General features: G+C 38.8%; 1 protein-coding gene across 1 annotated transcript; it reads left to right on the top strand.

Moving 5' to 3' along the window:
• Positions 1-79: 79 nt before the first annotated feature.
• Positions 80-19,848, top strand: igbp1 (immunoglobulin (CD79A) binding protein 1). The gene is made up of 6 exons (XM_060832097.1): positions 80-385; positions 4,227-4,535; positions 4,649-4,844; positions 12,094-12,164; positions 16,295-16,407; positions 19,020-19,848. Exons 1-6 carry the CDS (start codon positions 144-146, stop codon positions 19,157-19,159), a joined length of 1,071 nt encoding a protein of 356 aa, XP_060688080.1. The 5' UTR covers positions 80-143; the 3' UTR covers positions 19,160-19,848.
• The last annotated feature ends 1,445 nt before the right edge of the window (positions 19,849-21,293 follow it).

Here is a 21,293-nt window from a genome sequence, read left to right as displayed (position 1 = left end):
CGCCACAGTCGCTCGGCACTGTTGGTTGGAAGACGTGAAGGCGGTCCTCCCACCGCCAGGGTGGCGTGGCGGCGTTTCCCCGCTCTCTTTCCCTCCCCCGGACAGAGCGGGCTGACGCGGCGGAGCGTTTCTGTCTCTGAGTGATGGCGGCGGTGGGGATGTCAGAGTCTGAGAAAGAGGGAGAGGCGTCCGCGACGTGTTCTAAGGCAGAGCCGGCCGAGTCCCGAAAACTGTCCGACATCTTCGAGAGCGGTTGGAAACTGCACGAGGAGGCCGAGAGCAGCAACGAGCCGTCCAACTCGGACACCTACCAACGCAAAGTGCGGCGAGGGGTGGAGCTGTTGGAGCAGGCCACCCGAATGGTCAACCAACTGGACCTTTTCAGGTAACCAGAGATTAACAGCAGGAGCCTGCAGTATGGGAGCCTGGGCTGTTCAAGCAATGCCTTATTACAACATGTATCACTCTTAAGTGCTTTCATGTTACTCACGTTTTTCCATCTTTAATCATTGACTCGAGTAGACTACAGTTACACAGGTCGCCCTGCAGCCTGTTGTCTGGACGAGGGGGTGTTGTTTCAATAACTGAAAATGCTGGAGAAACTCAGCAGGTGTGGTGCCATCTACGCAGAGAAATAAAGTTCCGAGTCCACAGACACGTCGAAACGGCTGTCTTCCTTTTTGGAAAGAGCTAACTTGTCAGTCTGTGTTATTCCTGCCTTGTGAGCAGACATGAAATCAGAGGGGTTCTGAATCAGCCAAACATTGCACTAAACGCTAATATTCACACATCTGATCTAGTGGCATACCGTTCTATACTCTGCATTGAATCAAGGTTTATTTCCTGACTTCATAATCAAGGTTGAAGGTTATTACCAGATGTAAAATTATAGATTATTATGGTGTATAAACTCAATAGTTTCTCAGTTTCTGTTAATCTGATCTTAATTTGGCCTACTTGGGGGTAACCATTCCATGAGAGAAGATAGTAGAAAAGGGAAGTAAAAGCAGGAATTGATGAAAAATTTCAGTTCATCAGGAAGCATTTGTGGAAAAAGAAGTTGGTTTTTTTTGTTGGTAAGGTTTCAAAAGTGATTTTTGACTTCAAATTACATGGCCACCTTTACCTCCTGTTTGGGAACGCACATAAAATGCCAGAGACAATGATTTGGAGATGTCAGTGTTGGACTGGGGTGTACAAAGTTAAAAATCACACAATACCAGGTTATAGTCCAACAGGTTTAATTGGAAGTACACTAGCTTTTGGAGCCTCACTCCTTCATCAGTCGTCAAAGTACTGTTACATGGCAGACAGCAGACATGTTCCTTGAAGGCACGCAAACTCAAAGAAAGTCAACTGTCGCTAACAAATTAAGTTCAGAATTGTATAAGATCAAAAGAAAAGGCCTACAAAATTGTCAGAATTTCAATAATTTTGGGAAGTTTTGAGAATACAGCAAAAGAAGACCAAGAAATTGATAAGGAAAGGGTGAATAAAATAGGAATGGAATCTAGCAAAAAAACAAATTGTCTGAAAAAGCTCCTATTGGTATGTTTAAAAAAAGGAAAAAAATTGGCTAAAATGCAATGAGTCTATAACAGATAGGAGGATTCATTTTGGAAGAATAGAGAAACAATGGAGAAGCTAAATCATTACTTTTGAGTGTTTTCATTCATGAAGATACAATAAATCTCCTAGAACTAGAGATCCAAGTGGCTAAGAAGAACGAGAAGTTAAAATAAATTAGTGTTAATACAAAAATGGTACTGAAGAATTTAATAGGTCTGAAAGTTGATAAATTCCAAGGATTTCTATAATCCTACAATACTGAAGGAGGTGGCTATTGAGGTGGTCAATTGATTGGGATTATCTCCCAAAATTCTTTAGATTCTAGAATCATTTCCTGCAGTTTGGAAGACAGCAAATATCACTACACTTTTTAAGAAGTGAGTGAGATGAAAAACAGGCAACTACAGATCTGTTGGCCTTGCATCACTAATAGGGAAAAATATTAGAATCTAGTTATTTTCTAATTAACCTGATCAATGATGTTATTGCGCATCTCTGGAGCAGGTGGTACTAGAACCACAGACTCCTGGGTACGAAGAAGGAACACTACTGCTGCACCACAGGTGCCCAATGAAAAAAGTACTGGAACCTATTATAAAGGAATATGATGAAAAGATAATTAATGATCATTATCTGATTGGGCATCATTGATATGGTTTTGCAAATAGGAAATAGCGTTTGAGCTTAGAGTTTTGATTTTGAAGATGTTTCTAAAATAATTTATAAAGTAGGGTCAATGTGCATTTATACTTGGATTTTCAGAAGGCTTTTGATAAAATTGCCCACTGGAAGCTGGTTTGAAAGATTAAAGCACCTGTGATGGGAGATGATTTATTAACGTGGATTTATAATTGGCTAATAGAGAAAAACCAAAGAGTAGGAATAAATCGTTCATTCTCACATTGGCAGCCTATGATGTAGGGCGTGCATCAATACCTGTGCCCCAATTGATCACTATATATCAATTACTTGGAGACTAAATTAATATTTTCACTTTTATGGATGACACATAGCTAAGTGTGAATTTAAGTTTTGAGGAAAGTGTAACTGACTCCAGGAGGATTTGGACAGGCGTAATGGGCAAAACATGGCAGATGGAATATAATTTTGTGAAATGTGAGCTTACCCATTTTGGAGCAACAGATGGACAGAATATTTTCTAAATGATAAGAGGTTGTAAATGTTTGTTATTGATAAGTTACTGGAATAAACATGCAAATGCAGCAAAAGACAATTTGAACGTTGACCTTTTATTGCAAGAGGATTTGAGAACAGGAGTAGTGTAGTCTTGCTTCAATTATATAGGATCTTGGTCAGACCCCACCTGGTGTGTAGTGAGCAGTTTTGGTCACCTTATCTCAAGTAAGATTTTTTATTGCCATAGAGTGAGCGCAGCATAGGTTCACCAGACTTGTTCCAGGATGGCAAAACTATCAAAAGAAAGATTGGGAAAACTGGGCCTGTATTGTCTAAGGTTTTGAAGAATGAAAGATGATCTAATTAAAATTTAGGAAGTATCTAATGGGTAAACAGGATTCATGCAGGTCAGATGTTTCCTTTGGATGGGGACTCTAGATCTGGAAGGCGCAATATAAAAAAATGTGATGCCATTGCATCTGATGAGAATTTATTTTACCAGAACCTTTGGCATTCTCTACCACAGTGGGCTGTGAACGCTCAGACTTTTAAGTATGTTTAAAGCAGAGAAGAAGAGATATGCTTTTCAGTGGCCTACAGGGTAATGGGGATGGAATGGATAAAAAGCATTAGTGTTCAATCAGGAGCATTTGTATTGAATGCCGGGGCAGACTTGATGGGCTGAATGACTACTTTTGTTTCCATGTTTGAGTAATCCAAAATCTAAATTGAGAACTCACAGGGCTACTTTTAATAGTGTCTCCACCGCTGGATCAATTTTGCCTGGAGCAGAGCATGCCTGGCAATGTTGGCGGTTGAGTTTAACATTTTGAGTATAACTATATCACATTTAATCTTTGGGGCAGCACCTTTCAACTTGGACATCAGTCACAGATTTTGATGAGAAGGGCTTTGTAGAGAAAGAAAACTAGAAATTGCTGGGAAAGCTCAGCAGGTCTGGCAGTACATGTGGAGAGAAAGTAGAGTTAGCACTTCGAGTCCAGTGACCTTTCTTCAGAAGGTCATGGCTAAATCAATTGGCTTATTAGTTTCAAATTTAGGAGGCTTCCAATTCCTGGCAATAGTTCTGTCAATTTAAGTTTGGAACAAAAATTCCCATTTGGGTCACTGAAGCAGCATTGCTTTTTTACTTTTGCATTGTCTTCATCAGCAACGCTGTCAAATATAAATGTGAAGCTTCCTAAACACATCTTGTCAGTGTTCCTTTAAACCAGATCGTAGGGAAGTACAAAAATGATGAAAACACTCAGCAAGTCAGGCAAAATCTACAGAGAGAAACAGAGCTGATATTTAGGTCTCTGATCTCATCAATTCAGATTCAACACCATTGATAACTTTAAATGTAGTTTCTTATTTGTGGGCAACCACAGCAAATTTCTACATTCAGCACTAAGGTAAATTATCAGTTAACTTTTTTAGTTTTGACTTAATATCAAAATTGAAAGTTTTTGCTTAATGCATTTGAATTTATGTTTAGATTTTCTTTCATTGAATTGCAGTCGAAATGAAGAGCTGGAAGAAATAGCCACTGCAGATGTTAAATATCTGTTATTGCCTGTGCTCCTGGGAGCGCTCACAATGAAATTAGGAAATTCTGCTAAGCGACTGGAACATGTACAGAAAGCCCAGGTCTATTACATGGACTTCTTAAAGCGTTGCAAAGATTACAATATTATGAAATTTGAAATCCCTCAAAAAGTAGAGAACAACGAAGAACATAATGAGTCAAATGTTACCAGTAGTCCTGGTGTCTGCAGTCAATCCAGTTTACTCTCCATGGCAAGTAAAAGACAGGCTAAAATTGAAAGGTGAGAGTTTCATACATTTCTTTATGCTTAACGGAACAACTTTGGAATAAATGAGGCTTGAAAGCAGATTATCCAGCAGTGCTTTGAAAGTTTTTGTAATGCATTCCAAACAGGTATAATATGAAGAAGGAAACTGAAGCCCAATTGAAGGAGATTAAATCTGTTATCTGCAGTGGAAAGGCAGATGATGAGCAAACGAGAAAATTCTATCTACTGAATTTGCAGCATTGGATAAGCACAAGTCTAGAAGAGATTGAGAGTATAGAGCAAGAAATTCAAATTTTGAAAAGAATGGAGGGAACAAAACGGGTATGTGATTTATTTTAATCTCTGCATTTTATACACTTCACAACTACGGACATTGTGTGTAGAAGAACTGAGGTAACAGGAATGTTACTGAACAGACTTGGATCTTCTCAAGTATAACATGGTTAATTCTTGTGTTGTTACTCCCAGTGTGGATGAGGGCATAGACCAGGAAGGATAAGTTAACTGACCATGGCATCGTGGCCAAAAACACTAATTAAGTGCCTGGGAGAAAAGAAAAAATAGTATTAAGGCTAGCATAGTTTGGGGATGCTAGCCCTCACTGTTCTGCAATAGTAGATGCTGAAACAAAAACAAAGATTCCTAAAGGTTATTTTGCCTGCCTAATGCTAGATTTCAGAACGTCTGTTCTAGAGTGGCAAGGAACTTGGAGTTCACGGGGTGGATCCAATTGATGATGCCTTAATTTTTTTAAGAAAAGGGACTTCAAAGAGTATTTCAGGATTGCAGTCACTGTACGTACTAGTTAGAATAGAAATAGTAGAATATGTTGAATGAATATGTGGCCGGAGAGATGGTGCAAGGTGAGCATTTCAGATTTCTGAGACATTGGGACCGTTTCTCACAGAAGTAACATCAGTACAAGCTGGATGAGTAGTACCTATCCAGGACTGGAACTGAGTATGGTTGGGAAGGGTTTAAATTAAAATGGCAAGGGTGGGAGCCTCAGGAGACAGATGACAAGAAATGCTGTACATACTCATGTAAAAGTCGAATTTTTGGACTTTTTTAAGGTTAAAATTATGGGGTCAACTATTGCATGGATATTACTTTTGAGGAGCTGAAAGTCGTGCTACAGTCCAAAGTACCGTTTCATTACCAGAAGCCAAGTAATCTCTAAACGAATAAAGAAGAGAAACAGTATGAATTACAATAATTCCACAATGCTACAGGGGAACTGAGCTGCACGCATTGGAAGGTTGTCACCTGACTCTGACTTGCACGACAAATTCTTCCATTTACCACCATTTTCTCTCGTCTACTGTTGTATTAGTTTTTCAAACTAATATGTTAAGCTTTTATTTCTGATAAAATTGTCAGACATTTGATTCTCGTACAGTCTCACCGATCATTGTAGCCATGAAAAATTGTCAACAACTGCACTGTAATTGTAGCGAAGTAAATGCATATAGGCCTATCTCATATAGGAAATAGTGTGATAAACTTTGTAGCACACTGTTTATACTAATTACAGTGCTCATTCGACAATAATTTTAAGAAGTCCGTAGCATAACGTTGGTGTGAATTGTACATCAAAACATAATAGCATGAGAAAAATTCATTTTCTCATCATAACGTTTATGTACAGATAATACCTTGACTCTCAAATCTTGATCTGCGAAGAACTTTTACATGAGATCAACTTTTGCTCTAGCATGTACAGTAAGGTCTAAAATAAAACACTGAATTAGAAATAAGGTGACAGGCAGATAATTCCAGGGAAGATCAAGGCCTTAATGCACAGATGTTTGCAATGAAATGGATGAATTAGTGTCACAAATAGATCTAATTAGATACAGTATAGTAGGAATTGCAGAGATGTCACTCTAGGGTAACAGGGAATGGGAACTGAGTATCCAGGAGTTTGCAGTTTCCAGAAAGGAGACAAAAGGGAAAGGTGGGGTAGCATTGCTGATTTAAAAAGAAAATTTAATGTGATTATGAGCAAGGATGTTAACTCCAGAGAAATAGAATCTCTGGGTTGACCTTAGAAACACCAAGGGGCAGAAATGACAGGAGTTGGATTTTGATTCCCAATCTATTGCGGAAACATTAAGAAGGAAATAGAAATGCAAGTAATAAAGATATGGTTGTAATTTAGTGACTTCAGTCTGCATGTAGGTTAGATAAATCAAATGAGTAGCAATATTGTAGAGGAGGAATTCTTGGAATATGTACAGGATAGTTTTATAAATCTATATTTAGAGAAACCAATTAGAGAAGAAGTTCTCCTTGTCTGGGTATTTTGTAAGAAGGAAGAAATCCTTGACAATTCAGTTGTGTGTGGGCCTTTGGGAAGAGTGACCACAATAGGATAGAATTCTTCATTAAGATGAAGAGCGACTTGTTTCTGACAATAAGGTCTTGAATTTAAATAAAGGCAATTATGATGGTGTTACTTGCAAAGTCGCTATGACAAGTTGGGGGTCATTATTCATCGACTTTTATTTTAGCTAATACAAATAGACAAACAATGAAGATCATTTAAGGTGTGCAACAGTTATTCATCTCAGTTTAGCAGCCCATGGCTAACAAAGAAAATTAGGCTTAATATTAAATCTAAGGAAGACGCACATAAATAAGCCAAAACACAGCCCTGAGGACAATTTTAGATTCCAGCAAAAGGAAACAAAGAAACCGATTAAGAGGTGGAAAATGCTACAAGAGTAAGCTTGCAGGGAATAGACAGACCAATAATAAAAGCTTCTATAAATATATGAAAATTTTTTTAAAAAGCATATGACCCCTACAGCTTTTTTAAAGACAGGAATTTATAGTGGGAAACAAAGATGGCAAACCAGTTAACTATATACTATAGTTTTGCATTCACAGAGGAAGACACAAATAACTTTCCAAAATATGGAGGAGCACATGGTTGTGGTGTCGGCGGGGGTAGCAGGAATTGAAACTGGAATTGAGGATAAAAGACCGATGAATGCCCATAGCCTGAAACTGCCAGGATACTTGAGGAAATGTCCCTAGAAATAGGCAATGTGCTAATGGTCATCCAAGATTCTAGGATAATTCCTGTGGGTTGGAGGGCAGCTAATGTGACCCCACTATTTAAGAAGGATGGCAGAAAGAAAACAGCAAATTATAGATTGGTTAGCTTGACATTGGTAGTGGGAAAAATGTTGAGTCCGTTGTAAAAGATGTAAGCTCTTGGAAAATAATGATGGCATGCAATAGAGTCAGCGTGAATCTATGAAGGGGAAGTCTTAACAAATCTGCTAGAATGTTTTGAGGATGTAACTAGTAGAGTGGATAAGTGGGAGCCTGTAGATGTCGTTTAGTTGAATTTTTCAGAAGGTTATCAAAAGTTCCACATAAGAGATTAACTTGCAAAATTAAAACAAATGGGCTTGTAGCTCGTTACTGAAATGGACTGAGAACCAGGGAGACAGGAAACAGTAGGAAAAAGCAGGTCTTTTGCTGAGTGGCAGGCAGGGACTAATGAGGTATCATAGAGATCAGTGCTTGAACTCCGGTTATTGATAATATACTAAATAGATGGGGGAACTATGTGTCATCGCTCGATGTTTGTTTGAAGATGGCAAAGCTGGCTGGGAAAATGTTCTGAGAGGAAGATGCAAAGAAGCCTCAGTGTTATTTGAACAAGTTAGGTTAGTGGACAAATACATGATAGATGGAGTATAACATGGATAAGTATGAGGTTATCCACTTTGGTAATGGATTAATAGCTAAATGGTGATGATTTGGAAAAGTTATGCAACGAGACCTCTGTGTCCAAGTACACCATTTGTTGAAAGTGCAAGGCAAATAGTATGTTGACCTTCATAGCAAAATGATTCAAGCAGGGTTGACTTGCTCCAACTGTATTGGGAAGACTACACCTGGAGTATTGTGTCCTGCTTTGGTCTCCATATTTGAGGAAGGATATTCTGGCTGTTGGGAAGTGCAACTGAACCCTGGGATGGCAGGACTGAAATGCTGGACAGAGACTGGATTGTTTAGCCAAAAATAATACAACCTCAGGTTAAAGTCCAAAAGGTTTCTTTGAAACTGCAAGCTTTCGTACCCCTTGCTTGTTCCTCAGACAAGTTGGATTATAACCCAGTGTCGTGTGATTTTTGACTTTGTCCACCCCTGTCTAACGCTAACACCTCCACATCATTGATAGTTTAGGACTATCACTGTAGTTTAGAATAGTGGAGGGGAATGTCATAGAAATATGTAATATTCCAACAGATTAGACAGTAGATGTAGAAAGAATGCTCTCGATGATTGGAGATACCAGAACCACAAATCACCAATCGAAGACTAAGAGGTAGGCCTTTTAGGACAGAGATGGACACTGTAAACATGCCAAAGATTGCTAGTGGGAGGAAATATCTAGTAAGAGTCTATATCACAAGAAACAGAGAGGATTTTAAAGAAAGTGGCTGCAGAAATAGTGGAGGCATTGTTTGAAATATTCTAGAAGTCTCTGGATTGTATTATGTTTCCAGCAGATAGGAAATCCACTATTTGAACCCAATCATCTTGTGGTTGCCGGGACTGATGTTTGAGTTATTGGGTCAGTTTCCCTGTGATGTAGAGGGCTGAGGGGTGACGGGGGCTGAGGGGTGACCTTTACAGAGGCAATAAAATTATGAGGGACATAGATAGGGTGAATTGCCTGGGTCTTTTTCCTAGGCTGGGGGAGTCCATAACTAGAGGGCATAGGTTTAAGGTGAGGAGTAAAAGATTAGAAAAGACTTGAGGCGTAACCTTTTCATGCAGAGGGTGGAACAATTTGCCAAAGAAAGTGGTGGAGGTGGATACAATTACAACATTTAAAAGGGGTCTAGATGGGCATATGAATAGGAGCGATTTAGAGGAATATGGGTGAAATGCTGGCAAATAGAACTAGTTCAGGTTAGGGTGCCTGGTCAGCGTGGACAAGTTAGACCAAAGGGTTTGTTTCTGTGCTGTATGACTTGATGACTCTAATTGCACAGGCTGATAGTGAGGTTGCACATGGAGTGCTTTGTAAGTTCTGGTTCCTGTATTTAAGCAAGGATATTCTGGTAGTTGAAAGCCAGATTCACAAGACTGATTCCAGGGATGAAGGGCTAACTTATCAAGATCATCTAAGCTAATTAGGCCTTTATTCATTAGAGTTAGAGTAATGAGAGGTGATCGTATTGAAACATGAAAGATTCTGAGAGAGCTTGACAGAGTGGATGGAGAAGAGGTTGGCATAAGTGTGAAGCATTGAGTATACTCATTTAAAACTAAGGTGTGAAGGAATTTGTTCTGGAGGGGATGAATATCTGCAATTCAGTACTCCCCATAAAATTGTGAAGGCTAGATTACAAAGTATTTAGAGAAGGGCTAAATAGTCTTCACCTCTACTCTACTACAAATTGTATGATGAGATGGCACAAAAACGTTGAGACTTGGGACAAATCAGCCACGATCTTGTTGAATGGCAGGGTAGGTAAAGGTAAAGTCACTAGTCCCAGAGGACCATAGGGCTGTTCTGTCATTAGAGAGACAACAGATGGTGAGTTTAATCTGAGGGACATCACACCCGCAATGAGTTTGGGAAGGCAAGTTCTTCAACGTAACTTCGGCAAGTGCGGGAATTGAATCCTTGCTGTCAGTGTTACTTTACATGGCAAACCAGCTGTGTGTGCCAAGTGACTTAATCTTTCTCCTATTTCTAATAGGAGCCTTACTCCACCTCATCTCTGACTTCCTCTAGTCCAACAATCTCATAACATCTGTTTTCCTCTAATTCCATTCTCTTGAGCATCCTTGCTTTCTATCACACTACTAAGGGCAACTGTCACACTTTCAACTGCCTAACCTTCTGTCTAACTTGCTTCTTTCAGATGCTTGACTATTTTAGTATCAGTTTATGTGGCTCAGTATCAGGTTATTGGCCTGATAATCCTCTCATGAAGTGCATTGAAACATTCTATTGTGTTAAAGGTTATTTGTAAATAAATGTTACATAACAAAGACTAGAAGTAGTAGCTCTTGCAATATATTTTACACCATTTGTTTGAGTCACAAGGCTTTCTTCCATTTAATCTGGTAGTTTGATAGATTGGAGAGGTTGAAACTATTTTCTTTAGTGACATAACTTCTACTGGACTGTCCAGTAGCTCTTTTCAGAAATGAGTGGTCTGGAATAAATAGCTAGGGAGTCTGCTTATGAAAGGATCAAGAATGAGACAACATATATTTAAAGTGACTTGCGAAAGGACGAAATATGACTTTTTTTTAAAGACAATAACACGAGTGATTCTGATCTGGAACTGTTTTTGTGATATTGGTGCTTTTAATTAAAAGTTCCCTGTCTTTAAGTAGTTGCCCTTGAAAAGAAGATCTGAAACAGAATCTTGGATTGTGTCTATAGGTACAGCTCATAGATATCGAAGTTCCAGTTGCACTGCTAGGCTGGTTATAAGCTAGCCTATTTGTTTGCACTGGTAGTGACAAGAACTCAAGTACTCTCCTTCCCCCCGCAAACTAATTCTATGTTATGTCGATGGCTTAGTTTTTTTTTAGTTTTGTTTTTCTCTTTCTGAGATGATCTTATTTATCACTTGTAACTTCTCCTAGATTTCCATGAGCATAACGGCTGTCAGGATTAATGCAAAATAGGCAATTGCATAATATGTCATTTACTCAGTATCACAGTGACAAAGCTGAAAATGCAGAATTCGTGAAATGAGTTCATGGTTGCCTATTTGTAATATATGTCACAAAGTTTAAAAACATATGGATGTAAACTTTCAACTTACTATGTCTATTTGACCATAAAAGAACCTTGCAATGTATTTACAGCTTGCATTCTCCAAACCTATCAATTATTTAAATAATCATCCAATGCTGTATTGAATGCCTCAATTGAACATGTCTCCACCACACTTCCAGGTAATACCTTTCAAATCCTAAATACTTGCTGAATGAAAACTTTTTTTTGGTATTAATCTTGCTGCTTTTGCAAATCACTTAAAGTCTGTGCTCTCTCATTATTGTTTCTGTTATATGGATTGATCTACAGTATCCAGCCCATTCTTAATTTTGAAAAGCTCTATCAGATCTCCTTTTCTGTAAGGAGAACAGTCTCAATTTCTTCAGTCTATCCTCGTAACTGATGTTTCTCATCCCTCCTGTAGGGTGCTTCTGCACTGTCTCCAATTTGTTTTGAAGGATGGAATGGCCCACTCGTGCATGTATTTCTTATGTACCTAAGCTTTTGAAACTGTTGGTGTATGTTTTACTGTAATGAAAAATAAATTCATTGCAAACGTTACACTTTCTGGAAGCATCCTTAAGCATTCTTTAACAAAATGGAAACTTGACATTTAAAATTTAATGGCAAAACTTTGGTGTTTTGAGAGTATTTTTAACAGGCAGTTTCTTACTTTCATGCTATAAATAAGTACAGTTGTGAACTTGAGTATTTGCAATGACTTTGGATTTGAAATTTTATTTTACGATACTTATAGACAATTCTGATTACCCACATAAAACTAATGGTCTTTTTCAGCCTCAGGCCACTCGACCACAAAGACCTCCCATGAAACCGTTTATCCTTACTCAAGATGCAGTCCAAGCCAAGTAAGTGCTAAACCAGAGTGCTATTGAAAATCTAATCTCTACTCTAAATTCTGTGACCAAAAAGCTTACAATTTTGTGAATAGCTTTTTCTTTTCTTGTCATTTTATTCACCCCATACAAATTTTATTCCTAAAAGAATAGTACACATTACCATAACTTCAATGTCCGCTCACCTCCCCTCACCACCGGCTACTTTATCTCAGCAAAGCAGCAGTTCTTCACAAGTGATTAGGAATTCACCATCAGATTTGTTTGAAAGGAGACTGAGTGTAGTGCTAGAAAACCACAGCTGTCAAGCAGAATCCCAGGAGCCGGAGAATCGATGTTTCGGGCATAAACCATTCCTGATGAAGGGCTAATGCCTGAAACATTGATTCTCCTGCTCTTCAGAATGTGAAGAATGGCCGCTTTGGAGTGGGGGTGGGGGGTGGGGTTGGATATTGGAGTTATGGTAATGTGCACTATTCTTTTAGGAAGAAAATTTGGATGGGGTGAATACACTAATACACTCTTCGACTCTGTTCTCCAGCATCTGCAGTCCTCCCTTTTCCTCCTTGCTTAAAAGGAGACAGCAGAGTCAAACTCAGTCTTGTTCTGAATTGACATTCACATACATGTGTTGAATTTTATGTTTTCTATATTTGTCCAGACCAAGTCAAGCAAGAATCTTAAAAGAAATGTAAAGAGAACTGTAAAATGCACCTCAAGGGTGTACAAGTTAGCAAAATGAGCAAACATGCAGCAGGAGCAAAAATAGAAATTGCTGGAAAAGCTCAGCAGGTCTGGCAGCATCTGTGGAGAAAAATCAAAGTTAACGTTGCAGTTCCAGTGACCCCTCCTCCAAACAGTTCATGGCTAAATCAATTGGCTTAATAGGGCTCAGAAATTCAGGAGGTAGTTCTGAGGAAGCATTGCCAGACCCAAAACATTAACTCTGATTTCTTTTCACAGATGCTGCCAGGCTTACTAAGCTTTTTGTTTTTGTTTCGGATTTACAGCATCCACAGTTCTTTTGGTTTTTAGACATGTGGCAGATATAATTTAATGTCAGGTAATTTAATTTGGGAGGTAAAACAAAAAGTGAGCATGTGGTCAATAGATGCAAACGTGCAGAGACATTGGGATTCTAAGACATAACTAAATAAAACAAGCCAGCAGTATTTTGGATTGCTTTTTAAAGGAGCATAGATCCTAAAAGTATTCCAATAAAAGGATGTAATCCTAATTTTGCCAATGGATTGGTTAAACCATAATTGAAATATCAAGTGCAGTTTTTGGTACTCCATTTTAAGGACATAGAAGGCAAAGTGAGCATTTATGATATGTTTAACAAGATGATGCCAGAATGGGAAACTATAAAGAGAGACTAAACAGCCAGGGCTACATTCTTGAGACTGGAGATAGCTAAGGAAAATATAGGATGGATATTTTTTAAATCATTGAAAAGATCTCTTCCTTAACTTTTAGCAATCATTGGCAAGGTGTCATAAACATAGAGCAGCACAGTACAGGCCCTTCAGCCCACCATGTTGTGTTGAGCATTTATCTTAATCCAAGATCAACCTAAGCTACACAGCCCTCAATTTACTGCCGTCAATATGCATGTCCAGCAGTCACTTAAATGTCCCTAATATTTCTGACTCTACTACCACCATTGGCATTGCATTCCACGTACCCACTACTCTCTGCGTAAAGAACCTTCCTCTGGCATCTCCCCATACCTTCCTTCAATCATCTTAAATTATGACCCTATCTACTCTCTCTATGCCTCTTACTACCATGTACACTTCTATCAAGTCACCCCTGTTTCTTACTCCTCTCCAGTGTGAAAAGCCCTAGCTCACTCAACCTTTCTTCAAAGACAAGCCGGCAATCCAGGCAGCATCCTGATAAATGTCCTCTGTACCCTCTGTAAAGCATCTATAATGAGGCGACCAGAACTGGGCACAATATTCCAAATGTGACCTAACCAGGGTCATATGGAGGTGCAGCAAAACCCTGCGGCTCTTAAACTCAATCCCCCATGTTAATGAAATCCAAAACACCATCTGCCGTCTTAACAACCCTCTTAACTTGGTTGGCAACTTTGCGGGATCTATGTATGTTGCCCCCAAGATCCTGCTGTTCCTTCACATTGTCAAGAATCCTGTCTTCAACCCTGTATTCAGCATTCAAATCCGACTTTCCGAAATGAATCACTTTGCATTTATCCAGGATGAACTCCATCTGCCACTTCTCAGCCCAGCTCTGCATCCTGTCAGTCTTGTTGTAGCCTGCAACAGCCCTCGAGGCTATCTACAACACTATCAACCTTTGTGTCATCAAGAAACTTATTAACCCATCCTTCCACTTCTTCATCCAAGTCATTTATAAAAGTTACATAGAGCAGATCCCTGCAGGACACCACTGGTCACCGACCTCAGGCGGAATACTTTCCATCCACTGCCACTCACTGTCTTCTTTCAGCCAACCAATTCTGTATCCAAACAACCAAATTTCCCTGTATCCCATACCTCCTAACTTTATGAATAAGCCTACCATAGGGAGCTTTATCAAATACCTTACTGAAATCCATATGCACCACATCCACTACTCCACCTTTGTCAACTGTCTTATCATATCTTCAAAGAACTCAAAACGATTTGTGAGACATACCCTGCCCCTCTCAGAGCAGTGCTGATTATTTTTAAGCAGACTATGTTTTTCCAAATAGTCCTAAATCCTTTCCAGTACCTTACCACAGACTAAGACTGGCTAGTCTGTAATCCTCAGGAATTTTCCTTTTCCCTTTCGTGAACAGAGGAACAACATTCACCTCCCTCCAATTATCCGGTACTACTCCCGTGGAAAGTGAGGATGCAAAAGTGATCATTGCCAAAGGCGCAGAAATCTCATTCCTCGCTTCCTGTAGTAACCTTGAATATATTTGATCAGGCCCTGGGGACTTACCTATCTTGATGCTTCTCGAAATTTCCAGCACATCCACTTTCCTAACATCAATCTATTCACCCCTATTAACCTGGTCCATGGTGTTCTGCACAAAGGGGTAAACATTAGAACCTCATTTATGCAAAGGATAAATGGAAATTTTAATGCTTTACCACAGGAGTGGTTGTGGCCATTTAATCTTTTAAGGGAAGATGAAATAAATTTTTAAAGTAGTATACTCTACAGGAGTGTTTGGATTATTCTAGCGAATGTCACTGAACAGGTACGCAAGAGGCTCATGTTTGGAAGACATTGTTTGTATCCAACCATTGTAGATGGGGAAATTGAATTCAATAAAACAAAACTAGAATAAAAAGCTAACCATGAAACCACTATTGAAAAAACTCCTGTCCTTTTGGAAAGGAAATCTGCCATCCTTAACTGGCCAGTCAAGTAACTCGAAAGCTGTACAATGTGAGTGACTCTTAATGCCTGCCCTCTTAACATTGATTGCAAGTCCCTTGTTCCCAGTGTTGGTGTAACAAGGGACTTGCAATTTCCACAAATGAGTGATTTTTTTTTAAAGGCCATAAAGGACATCTTTCTGTGCAGTATACATTGATGAAATATGAATGTTTGCTTAACGCATACTAGACACCGCAGCTCATAAAGTTTTTTTTAATTCATTCATGGAGTGTAGGCATCACTGGCTTAAACCAGTGTTTATTACCCAATTACACCAATGTAAAATTACTTTTGGATAATAGTTGCTACAGAATGGAAGGAACCGCATAATGATAGACTAATGCATCTGATATCACACCTCCAAACTAGTTTTCTTGGTTGAAAGTTGTTTCTTTGAAATTTTAACATGCTATGTAATATAACTCAAATTTTTATTTAGTTTTGGTGGCAAAAGGTAAACATTCAGGGTTGCATAGTAAAGTATGAAATCTGCTAAGGGCCACCAAATCAGCAGTATTCTATATGGAAGCATTAACTCTAAGTCGTGATATTTGTTCATTGTTTGTTTTATTTTATTTTCAATATTGCACAAATAGATATAGTGGATATTGCACATTAGTGTGAACAAGGCTTTCAGCTGAAAAAGGCCCACTTAAAATGATGTACACTTAATGACAATTCCAGTTGAACCTGTATTTTCATAATTGTTATTCATAAATATTCTGATTTGTCTCCAGGGTGTTTGGTGCTGGTTACCCAAGTCTTCCTACTATGACTGTTGATGATTGGTATGAACAACATAAGAAGCAGGGTGCTCTGCCTGATCAGGGTATTCCAAGAAGCTGTCCAGGTAGGAATAGTCCTGTCATGTGTTTTGATACGGAATAATTTGATCCATTCCATTTTGATGCATAATTTTTGGTGCAATGCCTTTTCTAAAATGCCAGCAGTTGAGCTTTATTGATCTCAAATATTATAGAACCACAAATATTGAAGACCTGCAAATGATTCTGCGCAATTTACCTTGTGATAATGCAGTAACACTGCATATTCAAGGTTTTTTTTCTTCTTTATCACCTAAGAATGAAACAAAAGTTGAGTTGAAAAAATTAGTCTTAATGTTAATGTTAAAATTATCAACTAGATCCTAATTATGCAACAGATATATTAACCAAAAATTTCAATAGTCTGTAATTTAACAGTTTTGCATTTCACAATTGATTTCTGACTTTCATGTTGAATAGTAACATCAAAACCTCTGGCTAGAATTTCATTGTGTCCCATTGGCAAATTTGCAGATGGAGTGAGCGGTAAAATTTCCCAGTTGTCTTTCCTGATGCAATTCCATGCGTCCCAAGCCTGTCCATGATTTTATGTGAAGCGGTTGAGGTCCAGAATGGCATGCCCATCCTCACATTAGTTAAGGCCTTTAAGTGACCAGTTATTAACAACTTAAGAGTGACTTTACATTTGAGGCTGACAGGAAAGATTCATAGCAAAGAGAAACCTAGCAGTTACCATTCTTGGGCAGAAAGAGGGTCAGAGGTGCCTCTCTAAAGAGCCCACATTCCATAATATGCCTCCACACCAAGGTCTGCCAGCTGCAGACATCCCTTACATCTCCCCCTCCGTCAAGACTCTTTCCCCACCACATGCCCATTCTCCTTACACCTTTCTTGCCCTTGCATATTTGTGTTGCAAAATTTTATATCTGTGTACACTTCCTAATCTCTTAACAAGATTTTCTTCTTCAAGTTCAACATAATGGTCTGTCTGTTTCATGCTCCTTCTGTAAAGACAAGCGTCCACAATACTAGTGAGTGTTATCCAGGGAAACTTCTAATGTGACTACAATCTAACCACAAGATTTTCTGTTAACTTGCTCTAAGTACTTTTAAGCAGAATAAATTTAATCTATCTAACTTTAAAATGAGTAGCAGAAACTTAGAAGATAAAGTTTAAAAATTACTTGTTACAAGGAAACAATATTTGTAGCATTACCTTTAATTATTCCGTTTTTCTTGAAAATCTCACTTTTTCACAAAATCTTAAAGTTCTCAGCCCTGTAGCTCAATCAGATCCCCCTTACCCTTCTGAATTCCAGAGAAAACGGGCCTAATTTACATAGTCTGTAAACCTATGTTGTACTCCCTTCAAGGCCGGTGTATCCTTTGCAAATTGTGGTGCCCCGATCTGTTCAGTACACCAAGTGGGGTTTAGCAGGGTGTTTTAAAGCCACAGCATAACTTCTGCATCCTTGTATCCCTATCCTTGAGATATAAAAGCCAGCATTCCTTTAATTTTTTTGATTATTTTCTGTTTGTGATATTTTAAAGATCTACGCTTCTGAACTTCGTCTTGTATTTGTACTTTTATCAGTACAAAGTGGATAACCTCTTACTTGCTTCCATTGAACTCCATTTGCCACAATTTAACCTGTTCACTTAATCTATCAATGTGCCTTAGTAATTTTAAGTGAGACTAGTTTAATTTGGGAACATGGTGTGGACTGTTGGACCAAAGAGTCTGTTTCCATCCTCTATGATTCTATATGCACATAGTGCCACCTAACTTGTCATCAGCAAATTTGGCTTTATGAGTTTCTAACCCATTATCCAAGTTATTAATAAAGAATGTGAATAATTGATTCTCTAACACAGATCCTCTTGGAACCCCACTGGTTGCATCCTGATATTTTGATTGATTGAGAAATTGGATGTTTTAGCCAACCAACTGCTGCTTTGAATTCACCATACCCGAGAGACTCCTCTGGCACAGGAGGCAGTGTTTGTGAAAGATCCTATGATTTCTTTTGGTCAAACCTAATTATTCAAATATTCATTGAAGTTTATGGATTTTTTCCATTTATGTAAGATTATATCCATTATAAGTCATATAGATCAGCACCCTCACTAGTGTGCTCTTAGCATTTGGCATGTGTGTGTACATTAGGAAATTGAAAACATGCAGCAAAGAATTTAGATATGTTATTTTGAGGAGAACATTAAATTCTTGCACTGAAGCATAGGAATATGGAACAGCCAATGTTGGGCAAAGTAGTGATTGAGCCATTCAGGAATTAGAGGACAGAAGTTTAACAGGAGCCAATAACACTTAAATTGGTAATGCTTGCAACCCTTTCCCACAAATGTGTTGGGTGCAGCTGTTTCCAGCACTGTTGAGATACTTCCAGAGTTTTGCTGGATATTGGGGTCACCTTCCTCACACTTCTGCTTTCAAGGTTCTAGTTCTTCTGAGCCTTTTTGATATTATTCCAATTCTAGAAAGTCTTCCCTTATCAAGAGGCACGTGGGCTTGGCTTAGTTATCTCAGTCCAGATCATCAATGGAATTCTAAACTTTGCAACTTTATACTTATTTGAACCACGTCGTATGGTTCATTTAACTTTTGTTGGTGTAGTTGATAGATGTCAAATTGATATTGGAAACTTTCTTGTTCCAGGTGAAGAGGGCAATCAAGATCAAGAGGCAGAGAATGATAACGAGAGTGATGATGAACAGGCCTTGAAAATCGCACGTGACAAGGATGACTGGAAGGACACACATAGGCGTGGATATGGCAACAGGCAGAACATGGGCTAGCCTTTCTACTCAGATAACACTGCTTTCTTAGGTGCTTGTGAAATTGCACTGAGAGTCGGATGCTGCACCAATGCTCAAATGGATTTGGCAACCATGCAGAGTATATTCCTCTGTCTCTTGTCTGAGAATGTCACTGGTTTCTGAGTTGTCAGCAATTATGTTGTTGCTGCTTTTAAAAAAATTCGGTGACCGTATTGTGATGCTTAACTTTAACAGTCAGGCACTTGTTGCTTTATGCCATTTAAAACGTGCATTTTCTCAGTGTATGGAAAGATAAATGGAGGAATGGCTTTGGGTGGGAGAAATGTGTATACTGCACAGATGTCTCATTGCCACTTATTGAGATGTTTACATAAGTAATTGCCTTAGTGGAGTTCTTCTGAGTTGCAATTATATAAATACAGTACAATTGCTAAATGTAATATTAACAACATTGAATACATTTTAATCTATAGCTCCTAACTGTTTTCATTCTCCAAATTAGGAGTTCAGATCTCTTTGGCAACTTTCCTGAGTGGTGTTTTAAAAAAAACTAGATGCACCAGATGAATTCTCAAGCTATAATTAATCCCTGATTTGATTAGTTTTTTTGTCACATGAATTCATGTAACTTGTCTGTATTCAATTTAGCATTTGTAGAAAATGTTTTACTGCTCTTTCAGAGTCCTTGGAATTGACTTAATTTTAAAAAATCCTATGTTGAAAACCAAATATTGCAAAATAAAAGAAAATTCACTCTCTTCATCAGTTATTGAACTTTTCCTACATCAAAAACAAACCCTGCTGTTCTGAATGGTTGATTTCTTTAGTCATTGACAATTTATCATTGCCTATGCGACAAATCTGCTCCTTAACAAAGTTATGCAGTCCTTGGGTGTTTTTTTTCAGAGAGGTTGTAAGTGACACAGATTCCGAAAAGTCTGGAGGTTGACTGGTTTTAGGGCCAGTTTGATAATAGCTAACAGTGACTGCCTCAGGCAAAAGGCTTTCAAGAAATAAAAACACTAGTGCAATGAAAGGGGAGCGGCCATTTCTCCCAGCTCAGCTCTCCTTTGGTTTTGGTTTTGGCTTTTGTTTATGCAGTAGTGTGGAAATGCTGCTGGACCCAGAATCACATCCAGGCTGGTACTCTCTCTGACTTCTATCCTGTAAGAACTTGAGTTTGATTTTACCTTTCGTGCTAAAGGTGTTTATGGGGATTGTTGCAAGTGCTTGGAACAGCTTCGCTATGTTGGGATGGTTTGCTGTTGTTTTTCGGTTGCTTGAGTTATTTGTTGTTTGTGTTTCATTCAGTCATCTTGTAAATAGATTACTTACAGTGTAGAAACAGGTCCTTCGGCCCACCAAGTCCATACCAACCCGCCGAAGTGCAACCCACCCATAAATTTACCCCATATCTAACACTACGGGCAATTTAGCATGGCAAATTCACCTGACCTGCACATCTTTGGACTGTGGGAGGAAACTGGAGCACCCGGAGGAAACCCACACAGACACGGGGAGAACGTGCAAACTCCACACAGTCAGTCACCTGAGGCGGGAATTGAACCCGGGTCTCTGGCGCCTTGAGGCAGCAGTGCTAACCACCGTGCTGCCCAATAAATTCTGTTTTGTTTGAAACTAAATGGTTTGACTAGCTGATTCTCTCCTGGAATAATCACTTTATGCCTCCTTAAAACAACTAGTAAAGTTAGGGTTTGGGCTACTTTCTTGCAGTGTCTTGAGGGGGTCTGGCCTAGTCCATAACAGATTGAGGGCTCTTTGTGAAATTTGTTGTGTAATTCCAAATTGGGATTAGAGTTTCTGGACTCTAAACTGGCAGTGGTGGATATTGGTGTCTTTTGTTCCGGGGTTGAATTTGGTTGGTTTAAATAGTACTTGGGATAGCAATGGTTCTTTCAGTCACCAAGAGTTTTATGGAGGTGGAAGAATTGACCTTGGGGGTTTTACCAAAGGTGATTAAGGCTAGGCTGTTGGAATTAGCAGACAAGCTGGAGTTGGAGTTGCCTCCTTGCATGAGGAAAGGAGAGATAGTTATAGCAGTAGCTCAGCATTTAAATTTACTGGAAACGCCATCAGAATCTTTAGATGGCTAAAATTCAGTTGAAAATAAAGCAGCTTGAGTTAGAGACAA

The sequence above is a fragment of the Hemiscyllium ocellatum genome, chromosome 11 (genome assembly GCF_020745735.1).
Source record: "Hemiscyllium ocellatum isolate sHemOce1 chromosome 11, sHemOce1.pat.X.cur, whole genome shotgun sequence".
Classification (NCBI taxonomy): domain Eukaryota; kingdom Metazoa; phylum Chordata; class Chondrichthyes; order Orectolobiformes; family Hemiscylliidae; genus Hemiscyllium; species Hemiscyllium ocellatum.
Note: the sequence above shows the minus strand (reverse complement) of the source record. Positions and strands in the feature narration are given on the sequence as shown.

Excerpts from the sequence above, each read along its gene's own strand:
- igbp1 (XM_060832097.1), top strand. The coding sequence starts at position 144 with ATGGCGGCGGTGGGGATGTCAGAGTCTGAGAAAGAGGGAGAGGCGTCC. Across the intron at positions 4,536-4,648 it reads AGACAGGCTAAAATTGAAAG|GTATAATATGAAGAAGGAAA; the intron begins GTGAGAGTTTCA and ends CATTCCAAACAG. Across the intron at positions 16,408-19,019 it reads TATTCCAAGAAGCTGTCCAG|GTGAAGAGGGCAATCAAGAT; the intron begins GTAGGAATAGTC and ends TTCTTGTTCCAG.